Raw genomic sequence first — 14,656 nt, 5'->3', positions numbered from 1 at the left:
CATATGAAATACGGACCCAATACACTACGCTCGCAGTGTTTTGATGTAGGTAAGTAATTTGTATTATTTACGTCCCATTACTTCAAGTTATGAAACTTAAAACGGTTTTTACAGTACATATGGGGCTACTTTATAGCACTAGTGCGAGAAGTAGCATATTACGTTACTGTGTCGAACATTTAAAGGGCCATATGTACTGTAAAACGTTGTACGATACATGTGCGAATAGGTAATTCGCAACTCGTGTCGATTTAAAACACTCCCTTCGGTCGTGTTTTAATTTATCGCCACTCGTTTCGAATTTCCTATTTTTCGCACTTGTATCGTAATGTACTATTTTAATGCAATTCCTAATAACGTGTCTAATATGTAAGCTGAATCATCAGTGTAGCGTTCTATCTTTAAAATAAATTTGCTTCCTTCACCGCTACCGCTGTTATACAACATAAGCTGCTTTAGCATGGTTAGCGAGCCCGCAGCCAAACTGAAATGTTCCGTTGATGTTGATAGAGGTCGAGTCGAGATGTTCCCGGGAGTATTCTCAACTCAACGACAGCACGTTACTAGTGGAGACTTAATTGGATCTAATGTTTGGCAAGTAGATTAGATTTATATTTAATACCTAAAATGTAAATAATTAGTAAGTAAAAATTACTATCAACAATCTCTTAATAGCGTTTGCTTGATAATGGGAAAATAATGCCTTTGCTATTGGCAATAAATTGTAGGTATAGTGGACAGTATCATATTAGTTTATATTAATAGTATTATCTTTTATCATATCATACCATATAAAAAGTTTTGGAAAAAAATCTGATGTCTAATTTGTGATGATTTCAGACAAGTTTCCACGTTGTCGGTTTTTTTGGTTTAAGTAGGTAAAAAAGTTTTGCTGGTAACTAGATACATTTGAATTCTTATAATAAGTTTATTTAATTTGGTATTCATTGTCATATTAAAATGACTTAAATGACCATATGCCGCCACTGATTAGATAGGATTTTTTTACAACAATCGTTATACGATAGTTGGTCCACAAAGTCTACAATTCCAACGCCTAAAAAGTTATCTGCTTAGAATTAACGTTTGTATACCTATGTTTAGAACGTTTTGCTCAAACCGCGGTGTTTTACTGTATTTTGATTTGTGCAACGATTATTTAAACTGTTTCGTTTCTTGATAATAGCCGTAATCTACACTAGGTACCTTACATACTTATGATATATTTATGGAGTGAGGCGCAGAGCGGCGCGGCGGTGGACCGTGGCACAGGGCTATTGTCATTCAATCGGGCCATTGTGGGCTTTGTCGGGCCGCGGGCCGTTCACCATGGGCATGGGACATGGGATGGGTAACTTGTGGCCAATTTTATTCCCGGACGATTGTCCAACGCTAGCTGATATGAGTTATGACCCGTTTAATTACGACAACGCGTTTAAGGGGGACATGGGCGACCGAGCGTTGCTCGGTTATAACTATTTATTGTAATATGGTGGTGTATAGGTGATAATCTTAATTACATTTTTTTACTAAATTAAACTTGTCTAAAACAATAAAAATTTAAAAAAAATATATAAACTTGAACATATATAAAAAAAAAAAAAGTTAGTCACCGGGCGAGATTCGAACCCGTAACACTCGTTTCTAGCCGTCCGCGTCTTAACGCGCTGGGCCAGACGGACAGTGGCCGGCAACACGAAATTAGCGACCATATTCTGCGTCGAAAGAGAAACGCATGAAAACACGAAAACACGCGTTTTCCCAAACATAAGACTAATCTAGATCGATTGTATACCCCCAAAAACCCCCATATACCAAATTTCAGCGAAATCGTTAGAGCCGTTTTCGAGATCACAGAAATATATATATATATACAAGAATTGCTCGTTTAAAGGTATAAGATATAGCCAGGAAATTAGAAAGGAACAAAAGATATAGCGCGCCATGCGAAACTTGCAACGAGAGGATTTGGCGATCGCGCGGGTTTTCCAATTTTACCTCAATAACTCTGAAAGTATAAGTCTAATCCCTCGGCTATACCACTAGCTCTTTATACTAAAATTATACTATTGCCGTGATATGCAGGGTAACGATATACATAGAGTGTGTCATTTTTACTTTTTTATTTTATTAGGAATAATAGTTAAAGAATTATATGTATATATTATTATTCATGTAGTAATGAATTACTGCATGTATTTTTAACTTTAACTAGCGACCCGCCCCGGCTTGGCACGGGTTACACAAAACCTTGATAAATTGTACACCTAAACCTTCCTCAAGGATCACTCTATTGAATGGTAAAAACCGTATAGAAATCCGCTCAGTAGTTTTTGAGTTTATCGCCAACATACATACACACAGACAGATACAGCGGGGAGTTTGTTTTATAAGGTGTAATGATTTTACTGCCTCCGGATTTGAGTTTAAGTTTTCGTATACTGTATGGAAATTGAAAAAAAAAATATTTAGAGTACCTTTTCATTCAATTTATTACGTCTAAACCTTAACCATGCTATTTCGAGACAATAATGGTATATCTTTTTAGCTAAAGTTTGGAAAAAGAGACAATATATAAACATACTCCGCAACGCAGACCATACAAAATAATTTGAAATAACTAACTTACTTTTTATAAATATTACCGAAGGATAACTAATACTATTTATTCTCCATACACGAGTGACCCACCCTGAATACAATTGATTTTAAATGAAAATTAGATATGTTTTCATATTTTTTGGAGTTTATTGGAGTTTATTTTTATTTAATTTTCATATAGGTATAAAAATTTATGAGGAGTAAAATCAAACGGCTGCATGGAAACTATTTATTAAATATCAAAAATTACTTTTTAATTTCAAAATGTATTTTGTAATTGTTCGGCAAGAGTAAACTCCAGTCGTACGTCAGAGGCCAGAGCGGACACACACACTTTTTAGGGTTCCGTAGTCAACTAGGAACTCTTATAGTTTCGCCATTTCCGTCTGTCTGTCTGTCTGTCCGAGGCATTGCTCAGTGGTCGTTAGTGCTAGAAAGCTGAAATTTGGCATGGATATATACATCAATAAAGCCGACAAAATTTACGTAAAGTGGGGGTGAATTTTTTTTTGCTTCAGCATTACAATGTGAATAACTAATAGGGGTCTTCAACAATCATTTTTTTTATAAAATGCATATGTTCGGAGATAATCGCTCCGAAAAAATAATGGGGGGACACCTTCCCCTCTAACTTTTGAACCATAGGTCCAAAAAATATGAAAAAAATCGTGGAAGTATAGAGCTTAAGAAAGACATTATACCAAAACTATAGCGGACATGATCTGTTTAGCTGTTTAAGAGTTATTACAAAAAGTTTACCCTTCATAGTAAAAAAACGTACATCCACAGTTCATCCCTTGGTTAACAATCTACTATAGTTTAACCTCCATTTTAGCTTATTGTGACGGAAAAGTAACTACGGAACCCTACTCTGAGTACGGCCCGACATGCTCTTGGCCGGTTTTTTTATTCTATCAAGCCAACTTCACCTAAAGCCTGACCAGGAATATATGATCATGCGCCATGTTGCGGAATTTCATTAGAACTCATTTCTTACACTGGCAATAATTACTTAAGTGTTGAATATTAAATAATAAATGATAAAAATGCCCAAAACTATACATAATCAAAATTGAAACATTGTAAATGATGTAAATAATAAACTGCTGGAATAGAACCTTTCGGGAAATTATACTATTTCGCTACGAAACATTTCTAAAATGAACATCAGAGCTGACAGGTAAACAAATCAAAATGTCATTATAGTCTGGTTATTACGACTTGGTTATTGTAGTATTGTGTAATACAATTGCGGGCAGCCGGACTGACTTGGAGGGACGCGGAGCGCGAGGCACAGAACAGGAGCGGATGGCAACGTCTCACGAAGGCCCTCTGGGTCTGGACCAATGGGGTACCATAGAACGACGACATGTTATACAAGCTAGGAAATACAGTAACAAAAATGAGTTTGAAAAATATTTACTAGGGTTTGGATACGATCAATCATATTTATTGACTATGTATACCAGAACCTATGTAAGGTTACGGAATATAACTACCAACTAACATCATGGTGGTCTTTTTGTGAGCCAATCTTGGATGTAGTAACATGATAGACGAAATAATAAGCTATAGAGCTGAGCTGAGCTGATGGTGTGGCGAATAGTGGCCACACCATATGGCATGTTACGACTAAATTAAATATAGGTAACTATCTGCAGTAATTCTAGTCATTAATAAAATTTCTAGAGAAATCAGGGGCATCGATTACGCGGATTACGAGAGAAGGTCGTTCCTCCTAAGATTTTAGGCTGCCAAAGAAAAGCAATCCAAAAATAAAAAAGAAGATACACTTAGACTATTTTGACCTATGTGTGATACGTAAGAAAATACATGAATTTTCTACGAAAAAAAACAAGTACCGGCGATTTAAAAAATGTGGACACCAAATATTTGGATTCTGATTTTGATTTACGGTGAATAAAAGTATGTACTTAAGTCAAAATAACAAGTTGCCAATCCACATTATTCAGACTATGCTGAACTGTTGCCATATAAATGATATAAATGAGAAAAATAGCACCCTCATGACAATGGCTCCTGGTCAGGCTTTTAGTAAGGTTTTGCTTAGAGTCTGCACTTGCAAATATTAATCTAGATTCCGTGTGATTTTTTTAGACATTTGCCTTTGTTAAATCATGTAACAATTCAATATATTAAAAAAAACAAGTCCCCGCTTAACAACGATTACAAAAAGTGTAAATGAAACAATTATCATTTATTAGGGCAGCATGAGCTTGTTTTAAGGGGCGCCCCGCGGTTTTCATCGATTTTTGACTAGTTTTGAGTCGTTACTTCTTCAACTTTTCCTTTAACTAAGTACCTAAAATACCTACATTCATTAATATTTTTGTTAGAATATACCTACTTACAAATTTGTAACATCTCTGTAAAATAACCACACTTTTCATAACACTTTACATAAAAATATATAGTTAGTTCCTAAATAGAAGTTGACTTCTAACATTAACTAAGCACGTTTTACTTATTTGTAACAGTTTTCCCCATAAGTAACCGGTAAACAATTGCGTTTTTGGGTGGGACAAACAAATAATCCTTTGGGAGACAGGCGTTTCTATTTAAAATTGTACCTCCTTTTGGGTTAGAAATTTGGAAATTTTAATACACAGAGTCACGAGCTCTTTCCATACATACCGGGAAAAATGGCCCGATTGATTACGTTTTCATACAACCTCCTGTGACACTGAAATTTTGGGGACACTTTACCTCGTAATGGGATCGAGAGAGAGCTCTCGATTCTTAGTGGAAATAATATAATAATTCCAATATGTAACAAGCAATTTGATAGGTTCAAATAGAATTTACCTATTTAGGTACCACCCGACCTTACCTGTACTTGTGCATCTTTGTGGAATGACGCCCTTTTCGAGAACGTCTATTGAAAAATATAGGAATAGGTAATAAAAATAACCTTTCGGGAAATAATTGGTTGGCACCTACCCACATTACCGATATCGTATTTGAAGTCTGCGCCAAACCCGTACCAAGCTATGTTAGTCAGGTTGTTAAACAAAAATTAGATTTAACTAGGTTTCTATTAACGTATACCTAATAAAGGAGTGTCACTTCCGTAAGTTTCGCATCACTTCCGTATCGAGTTTTAACATACTACTCATAACCAACAATTGTGCTATAATTATATGTAACGTCTATAACGTAATAAAAATACTGATGTTTCAAGAAAGTTATAGGCATTTCAATATGCCGGCATTGCCGGCTGTCTCCATTTGACTGGTCTTATTATTAAGCAAACCTAGTCTACCGCAATTTCATTTATTACATTCCATCGTTCTACGTATTTACTAGACTAGAAGGTACATACTAATAAACTCTTAATTAAACGCTATCAAAATTAAACACTGAAGAGAAGTAAGTGCTTGTCTTTACTTATTTTTGTAGTAGGTACACGGTCACAAGGAACACTCACCGTTATTTAAAGATGCAACAGACTTGAAACTCGACGGAGATGGTTTTCACACAAGTTGTTAAATCGTCACAATCCTGCCGGCACTTGAAAAGTAAGTATATGGGAAGACAGCCTAAAATAGACGCTGTAGTTAAATATGTTAGTCCTCGAACACGGGCAACCGGGCAACACAAACAAAATGACCGTGGCACGTAAAGTTTTTGACTTACGGAGGTGCCTGGCGGATGCGTGCGTCGGAGCGATACGTCGGTCTGTGCCCGCGCCGACGGAGGACTGTGCTGTATCTGGATGCCCGCTGTCGCCGCGATCCTCGCGAGCTTTCCACCGGCACCCGTCCCGCTCGCGCAACCGGTCTCACGCCCGTCTTGAAAAAATAAAGAGCCTCACATTTCGGAGAAATATGAACCAAACCAAACAGCACCTTATTTATACCTCAGACAGGTACGCGGCAACCTCTTTTACATTGCGCATCGCGACATCCTTAAATAATAGAGGAGAGCGCCTCCTCAAGCATGCCACGGATTCTCGGCTGACCTGACCGATCCAAACTAACAGTACAAACCACGGTTTAGGGTTCAGTATCATAGTCAATTATTAACTTTCATAAATATTGAGAATTAACTAGGCGCTGAGATAAATAATTCGTTAAGTCCTATATTGTAGCGACTACCTGTATGGGTAGCACTCCAATGATAATAAGACGACCAAACAGTATTGTATTTTAGCTGTCGACCTGTTATCACTAGACCATCGCATCCGAATAGTCAATTCAATTAGCTGTTGTTTTCTCGTTTTATCTCCATTAAAAATATTTAAGATCAATATTTGCGATTCCAAAGTCAAGAAACTATACGTCGGTTGTCTGTTGACTTAGGTCCCCACTACACTATGGCTACTATTGTGAAGCTAAACAAACGTGTACCTACACTGTCTAGTAGACAGTGTCTACAGACTCGCTACCGTTAAGAGATCCCTTTATGTTTCCCTGATATTTTCTTCCACCTTATAGGAATATATCGGGATGATTTGATCAATAAACAGTAATGTAGTTTTGTAACATTTGCTATTACTTCGCCCTGGTAAAGATCCTAAAACGAGACGGTATATTTACCCATTTGAAGGTAGATGAAAACATTGTACATGGTACGATTAAATGAAATAGTTTAAAGCCAGAACGATAAGGAACGATCCAGGCAGATCCTATTTATAAAACAAGATCACCATGTATATTTCAGAAACCTGCATTGTACATTTAATGCAAACACGCTTATTGGTTCTTAATATTAGTTTATTTTAAAATAATTTCACACGTACTTTAACTAATGTTCAAATGGTCGCCTTCTAATGTCTAAATCTAAATAACACAACACAACTGTGCATTGTGCAGTGTTCCCGTCTCCTGTTGTTGTCTTTGACTCTCCTTAGTACGAATTCGTCGGCCTTTATTTCGTCAAAAGCGGCTATGATTTTAAGACGAAGCTCTGGCACTGTGTCGGATACCTGCTCATAAACCCTTCTATTGATTACACCCCATAGGTAAAAGTCCAAAGTCTGGACTACGCGGTGGCCATTGAAAATGAGCTGGAGCTCCGTCCTGCTGATAAAGTAAGTCCACTAATATCCACGTCACGTCCACGTTTAATTTAAACTAAAGTTAAACAGTAAGAAACACATACTTCAGTTTATGACTTAGGACTCACCTGTATACAGGTTGTTTATTTAGTCACCTGCAATAATTTACGGGGTTAATATATAGGTCATACTGAGCAACTTTTAATATGGGACCAACCCCGAAATCACGAAACTTCCCCATAGAAAATGTCAAGGTCGGATAGCCAAAATAATATATGAAACAGCTAATTTTTTTTTTCACTAAATAAACATTCTGTACCTATAAGTTAGTAATTATTTCTTTTGAAATTAAATCATTATTATTGTGTAATAAATAATGTTATGTCTTTTAGAGTTTCCATAATAAATAGGGAAAAAATTGTTTTTGAGGAGGAATTTGTACTAAATTAAGATTTTGATACCATTTTTAAGTTTGACCTTTGCTATAGATAAAATTTGCCGATTGGATGGTTAGACTTCATCCGGTCTTCATCTACTTATAATAAATACCTACAAAAAAAAAACAATTTCTATCCATTTTTCATATTTTCCTCCAGTAGGTGCTAAATATTGTACCATATGTTAGATTGGTGTATAATTGCGTAAAGTAATAAATAAGGTATAATTTTGGGTAGGTACGTATATAGTATACCTAGTAAGAGGCAACTACAAAAGGGGTTGGACTAAGCTGCCACAGCGGCGTTGGGCTAACTAACGCTGTGGAGGCGGCATCGGCATGCACCCGAGACGACGGCTAGGTACTCGTACTGGCAGTTATGATGCTGCATAACGTGGCATGGTCTAGATGGAGGTTGGCAGCAGTAAAAAGACTCCCTGTGTGATAGTTACATAGTTTAAAGTCAAGGTACCTCAAAATATCGAAATTTTGAGCTTATACTAGCGTTAACTCAACATTTCTAAATAGTACCCAAGCTTAATTTATTATACAAAAGTGAATCTAAATGTAACACAAAGTAGATTGCTTGCATTTGAATGAATCCTTTTTAAGGTTCCGTTACAAAAAGGTACAAAAGGAACCCTTATGGTGCGATTCTGTCCGTCCGTCTGTCGGTATGTCTGCCTGTCACATCGCTAAATATCTCGAGAACCACTTAAGCTATCGACTTGAAATTTGGAACGGTTATAATTGTTATAAACAACGCTAACCTAGACACATTGAAAGTATAATTTTTAAATTTATTTTTAATACCTATGGGAAATACCCAATATGAAGAGGGGGCAAAATTTCAAAGAAAAGTGACTAGGTCAAGTGGGGTATCATTTGAAAGAGCTCAAATTGACCATTCCAAAATATTTTTTTATTATGTTTCAGTAGAAAATGTGAAAAAAATACCATTCCAGCACTTAGGTACGTTACGTTTGAAAGTCCGCTATTGAATCAAATTTTTGATTTACTTTTAAATAATTAAAAAAATAACGATGTCAACATGCAATTTGTGCTCGGGCCTTTGCATGTCGCATCATTTATTGAGCGCAGTCAGTCCCTTATCGGCTCGGTCCCACCGCGAACCGAATAGAGTCACTCCGACAGTCGTCAGCCAAGCTGTTTCTTGCTGGAGTCTTCTCGGCTAGGCTAAGTATAGTTAACCAGCGACAAAACTCCCATTAGTTCGATTCCCTCAACATATGATTACACAGATCAGGTTATTGTTGTGACCGGTCAACTGATCTCGCTGGAGCGCAAACTGTACTGTAGGAGTATTCCAGTGTGCAAATATATGTGTGATGTGAAAGGATCCTGGATTATCCCCAGGGTACCTCGCCCCCACACAATCCTATCGCTCTACTGCGCATTGAGTCATTTGACTCACGTAAATGAAGTTTTTGGCTGTTGCAGACCCAGGAGTCACTTAGTTCGCCTATAGCAAGTGCTCAGTGAGCTATAGCAGGGATCGGCAAACCACGCCTCGCGAGCCGCATAATTGTCAAGCAACAATTTTTTTTTCTGATCACTTAAACCATTGAAAAGACTATTTGACATTGCTGTTTGACATGCCTTAAACTGGTGATATCTACTGTGGTTTGTTTCATCTCCTCAAAAGTTTGCTGACCTCTGAGTTATAGGAACAACCATATCTGCCGAAGGAGGCAGGAGGTGGCTAGGCCAGCGTAGCGGTGCGGCGGCGCAGCCGGGGAGGCGGCGTCACGACACGGCAAAGCACTCAGCATCGCGAGGCTTAAAATAAACTCAAAGCACCCGCAAACCGCTCGCCACTCTTAAATCCTATTAAAGGATATCCTCTATTCATAGACTTTTCACATCTCTCGATGCAATGACTTCGTTTTGCATAAGACCAATAACAATGAACTCTAATATATATTTAATAATTATCCTTAAGCAGAGAATCAGGGAATATAATCATACGTATTTCTTGTAAGAAAATAATATCTATTTGTACAGTATGTATTAAATATCGACACGGAAAAACTTCTCAAAATATGTAAGAACAACTTTAATTTATGGGCAGTAAGGGCGTGTATACATATTTTTGTCACTTTGTCCGTGTCGATTATTAATACCATGACTGTACCTGTCGTTGAACTTTTTCCGACACCATTTGACATTTGGGGACCTCGAGGAATCGCAGCCATTTTCATAAAGAATGTAGATTTAGAGTAAAACGCGAATTTCTCCTGGATGGTACACATTTTCCAAGATGGCTGCGATTCCTCGAGGTCCCCAAATGTCATATGGTGTGGGCATAAAAAGGGGGATTTTAATTTATATTCATACCAAATTTCATGACTGTTCTAGAAATTTCGAGGTTGGTTTTAATCCGATTGTGCTATGTACTTACTCTTTGAATACTCCATTTAACACAGAGACTACGGAAGGTAGAGATAAGGAACGAAATCTCCATGTACCAAAAAGTGTCATCAAAAAACTTTAAATAGGTGGCGCTACAATACCTAGAGTACTTGAACAAAAAATCAAATCATAGACAGCGCACTTCACTCCGTCAATAACGCCTAGGTTCTTAGCTACTCTAGCGCTACTCTGGAGAGATTTGGAACTATTATTTATAGCTGACAGCTGGACACTTTTGCAACAGTTCTACCATAAGAGATGCCACTCCTCTTAATTCCACACTCCATAATGTCAAACGCTTCGCTTATTGACACTGACAGTCTGACAATTCTGACATTATCATCATAAAGTACAAAGGTACAAGGTACAAAGTATCTTAAGTAACATAAGTGTTAGAAAAAGTTTTTCTTCAATATTTATGGTCTGGAGGATATTAGTCAAATTATTAGTTCTTTCAGCCATGTTAAAATTCCATGTTAATGTTCTATTTTATAATGTCGTATTTTCATTCACTGACCATTAATTCCATTGACCTCCCTTTAAATTGCACTGACTGTTTAAGTGTATAGAGGTGTCAGTAAAACGCAGATAAACGATGTTATTTGGTAAATTCAATTTGGTCAAGTCTGCTTTTAGCTACAGTGAGCTACAGTCTGAGAATCAGGCATTTGGATTAAACACAAATGTACCAATAAATTCTGGCACACCAATAAAGGACATATGTCATTAAAAAAAAGTTTATGTCAAAATCAAAAGTCAATGAATTTTGTTGTAGTAAATAATAACGATGTTTACATTCGATTTATATATTCTATGAAATATTTTGGATCAGTTTTCGTTTTTCCTATTGTTTATTGCTTACGTTTCTAATTATCCGTTAACAAATACATGTTTACGATAAACTGAGTATGGCAGGTGCGTTAGATTAATAATTAAGAAATAAAGGGTAAATAGCTCGTGTCCTGTTTACAACAACAGCCAGTCCAGGCTAAATTCTAGGTTATATTGTGGTTTTGTTGTGGGCAAAGTATTGAATGTTTCCGATGAAACATTAGACTTCGAAAGTCCCACATGGAATATTTCGGTAATTTTCATAATTTTGTATGAGAAATTTTCTAAACTTTACCTATTTCTTGTAAAATGTTCTTGATATTTCTCAAAACTCCACATTTTAGATTTTTTGTAAACTTCCCGCAACCACATCTGTAGATCAAAGGGGTACCCAATTAATAATAGCTGAAAATTCATTGATAATGTGTCCATGCAATATTGCAACTCGCTGGTAAAGTAAATTCCTAATATACTAGTAGTCTAGTAAACTCCTAATAATGTTCGCACTGTGCTACCTTTAGCACCCTTGTGCATGTGTGAATTTTAGGGGCAGCACAGTATTCCTCTAGATATTGGCGCGAAGTGGTAATAGTTTCCGAATGTACGCCTCAAGGTGGCAATGGTAACAGGTACCAACAGCTTATAGGGACCGTGCGGGTTGGAGGGTCTGCCATCTTGTGGCCTGAATCGGAACCAAAAACATGTACGTCACGTGTTTTCTTGTGCATAGTAGGTTCTAGGTATCGGAACAATAAACATCACATTTAAGCCCCGCGTCAAAAATCTGACGGCTCCTGTGCTGCCTCCTACAGTTCATGCACGCTCCCTATACGTGTGAATTTTCAATGTCAAGTTCTTGTTTTCAAGTTACGCCACAAGGTGAAAGGCCCTTTAACAAACACGGTCCCTGTATTAACTGTTGTCGGCATATACGAGAAAGGAATAAGCTATACACTCTTCCTAGGTATCTAGTGATTCGACACTCCGTTAAAGCACCAATAGGTAGGTCATGCTATGCCTACGCCCCTATAACTGTTATAGTGTTGATGTGTCCCGCGCCTTTCTATTCTATACTTGTAAAACCATGCTAGTACATACAGTCATTATATCCAAAAAAACCGACCCTACCCGTGAATAATCAGTCCTTGGATTTTTTTTCGTAGGTCCCTATGGGGGACACGGGGAGTGTAAATTGAAAAAGTTGACTGAATCAGGCTCCTGTGTATATTCGAAAAACAATTTTTCTTGAATATCTCGGCTATTTTTGATTTTACAGTAAAACCGTGAAGACAAAAATTTTAGGAAATTTGATTTCCTACATGTTTGGACCTCGAATTTTTCTTCTAGGATCGATATTTTGGAAATTAAACCTGAAAAACGCGACAAATTCATAATATTATCATTATCTCCTATGTTCCACGTTTTACGGCATGTACAATAGCCCTCAGATTGGTCATAGTGCTGCGCATTGTTCACGTTTCCGCGTCAATACGACATTGTATTAATGCGATAATTTAAGACTATGAGATCTATGTTGAAAATTACTTAATCTAACAGTGCGGCCCCTGTTTATAATTATATGAAAATGAATATTATTTATTTTGATTACGTACCGACACGATGACGATATTAAATATTTTGTCGATTACAAAAGTCGTTATCGATTCTTTAGTATCCCATCACTAGTGTTATATACGGCCTGCGCGGTCTTTTGGAATTTTATACAGATCCGCGGGCGACGGCAGCTGTATTATACACAAGGATGTAGTTGTTGCGACTGCAACTTAATATTATATAAAAATCAATGCAGTAGCTAAACGCAGCCGTCGGGCTCGGCTATTATTCGGAGGCTTTTTAAAAGCACCAATAGGAGCGCTCCACATAATCTGTATCGCGGCCAATTGGAAGCATTTAAATCTAAACCTTTTGTACTGATCAAGTCAAATATTGCAAATCACTCTTTCTTCATCCTCCATACTATCAACACCTACTTTCTACATTGAACCGTTTTGGCAAGAACCCTTGTAAAACAGTACCTTTGGGAAGATTATACTTCACTTCATTATAAATCGAAGTTTTATTTAAGTCGTCGAGATCCTGACCTGCACGGCGGCTACAGTAGTGTATTTACCAGAATGATTTTTATATCAAATTGATTACATTCCAGGTCTATAGGGACCTACAAAGTCAGGACATGGTACGGGAAAATGTAGGTCGTGCCGCAACTCTGGCTTTCTCTATACGGGAAGTATATGACTCGTAAAGCACTGGCAGTAAGTTTGGGTTTACCGCTGCCGCACCGAATGTGTTAATCAAATTTTATCAGAAAGTGCTTGTTGGCTCCGCTAAGATACGCGCTTACTGTAGTATATATATTCTCATGTCATAAGCTGCAATAAAATTTAGAAGTACATTAATACAGACATAATCTAATAAATTTCGCCAGAACAAATCCAAAATGTTTGGGAACTACTTTTTTAAATTGAATAAAATTTCTAATTTGACACTTGCCCCATTATACTTAGGAGGTATCGATATCCGCCTAGCTCTAAATTATGAATGAACAGTTTGGTAGAGTTTAGGCTGCAATACTCGCTCCCCAGAAAATATTTATTCCTCTGATTATGTACCTACAGGTTCGGTTCTAACGGACATCCGCTCCATGATCGACCTAGCAATCGGCACGCCCGAGGTAAGCACGAACCACTAACTGAGTAGTAAGAAGAGCTACGAGTACTTAGAAACTTTTGTTGCTTTAAACTACTGTATAGCTCTTCGAGTTTTTTGTCTCATCATTTAAGTGTCTCATAATTTATTACCTTCAATATCTGGGAGACCGAGCTGTGCTCGGAAAAACTCAAAAATGTGCGTTTTGCCAGAGATAAGACCTATAGCTTGTTCGATTTTTCGCCCCCGAAAACCCCCATATAGCAAATTTAATCGAAATGATTAGAGCCGTTTCCGAGATCCCCGAAATATATGAGAATTGCTCGTTATAAGATTCACATTTAAGGTACTTATATGAATTTTACTGGCATGAGACCTCCTCATTAATTCATCGAAATTATTATACATCTCGCGCACTGTGCACGCGCGGTTCTCTTTCTGAACTCACCTTGCGATTGCGACAACATGTGACATGCAGGTGGGTGTGGTGGACTTCTGCATGCTGCACACCGTGCTGCACTGCCTGGCGCAGCAGCTCAACGCCCTGGACAAGCCCGTGGAGCTGCTGGGCGTCGCCACGCCGCAAGCCGTGCCCACCAGCAAGGACATGCAAACCGTTGCCATCACCGAGTACATCGTCGAGACCGACACCGCTGCGGTATTTAATT

The 14,656-nt window shown here is 37.6% G+C and overlaps 2 protein-coding genes across 5 annotated transcripts in view; one reads left to right on the top strand and one right to left on the bottom strand.

Annotated features, from left to right (window-relative positions):
* The window catches only part of LOC133519929 (extracellular sulfatase SULF-1 homolog), a 104,581-nt gene extending 98,017 nt beyond the window's left edge, over positions 1-6,564 (bottom strand). The window contains exon 1 of one of the 3 annotated variants that reach the window (XM_061854143.1): positions 6,050-6,564. The gene's annotated coding sequence lies outside the window, so the exon portion shown is untranslated. The remainder of the gene's footprint in view (positions 1-6,049) is intronic. The other 2 variants (XM_061854151.1, XM_061854158.1) reach the window with 2 other exon arrangements.
* A 4,680-nt stretch (positions 6,565-11,244) lies between these two features.
* LOC133520115 (uncharacterized) overlaps positions 11,245-14,656 on the top strand; it is a 38,257-nt gene continuing 34,845 nt past the window's right edge. The window contains exons 1-4 of one of the 2 annotated variants that reach the window (XM_061854453.1): positions 11,245-11,405; positions 13,489-13,594; positions 13,958-14,013; positions 14,467-14,646. In XM_061854453.1, the coding sequence (XP_061710437.1) occupies positions 13,984-14,013; positions 14,467-14,646 (210 nt within the window). In that variant the 5' untranslated portion in view covers positions 11,245-11,405; positions 13,489-13,594; positions 13,958-13,983. The remainder of the gene's footprint in view (positions 11,406-13,488; positions 13,595-13,957; positions 14,014-14,466; positions 14,647-14,656) is intronic. The other variant, XM_061854444.1, reaches the window with a different exon arrangement.

This window comes from Cydia pomonella, chromosome 1 (assembly GCF_033807575.1).
Source record: "Cydia pomonella isolate Wapato2018A chromosome 1, ilCydPomo1, whole genome shotgun sequence".
Lineage (NCBI taxonomy): Eukaryota > Metazoa > Arthropoda > Insecta > Lepidoptera > Tortricidae > Cydia > Cydia pomonella.
This window is presented reverse-complemented; position numbering and strand designations above follow the sequence as displayed.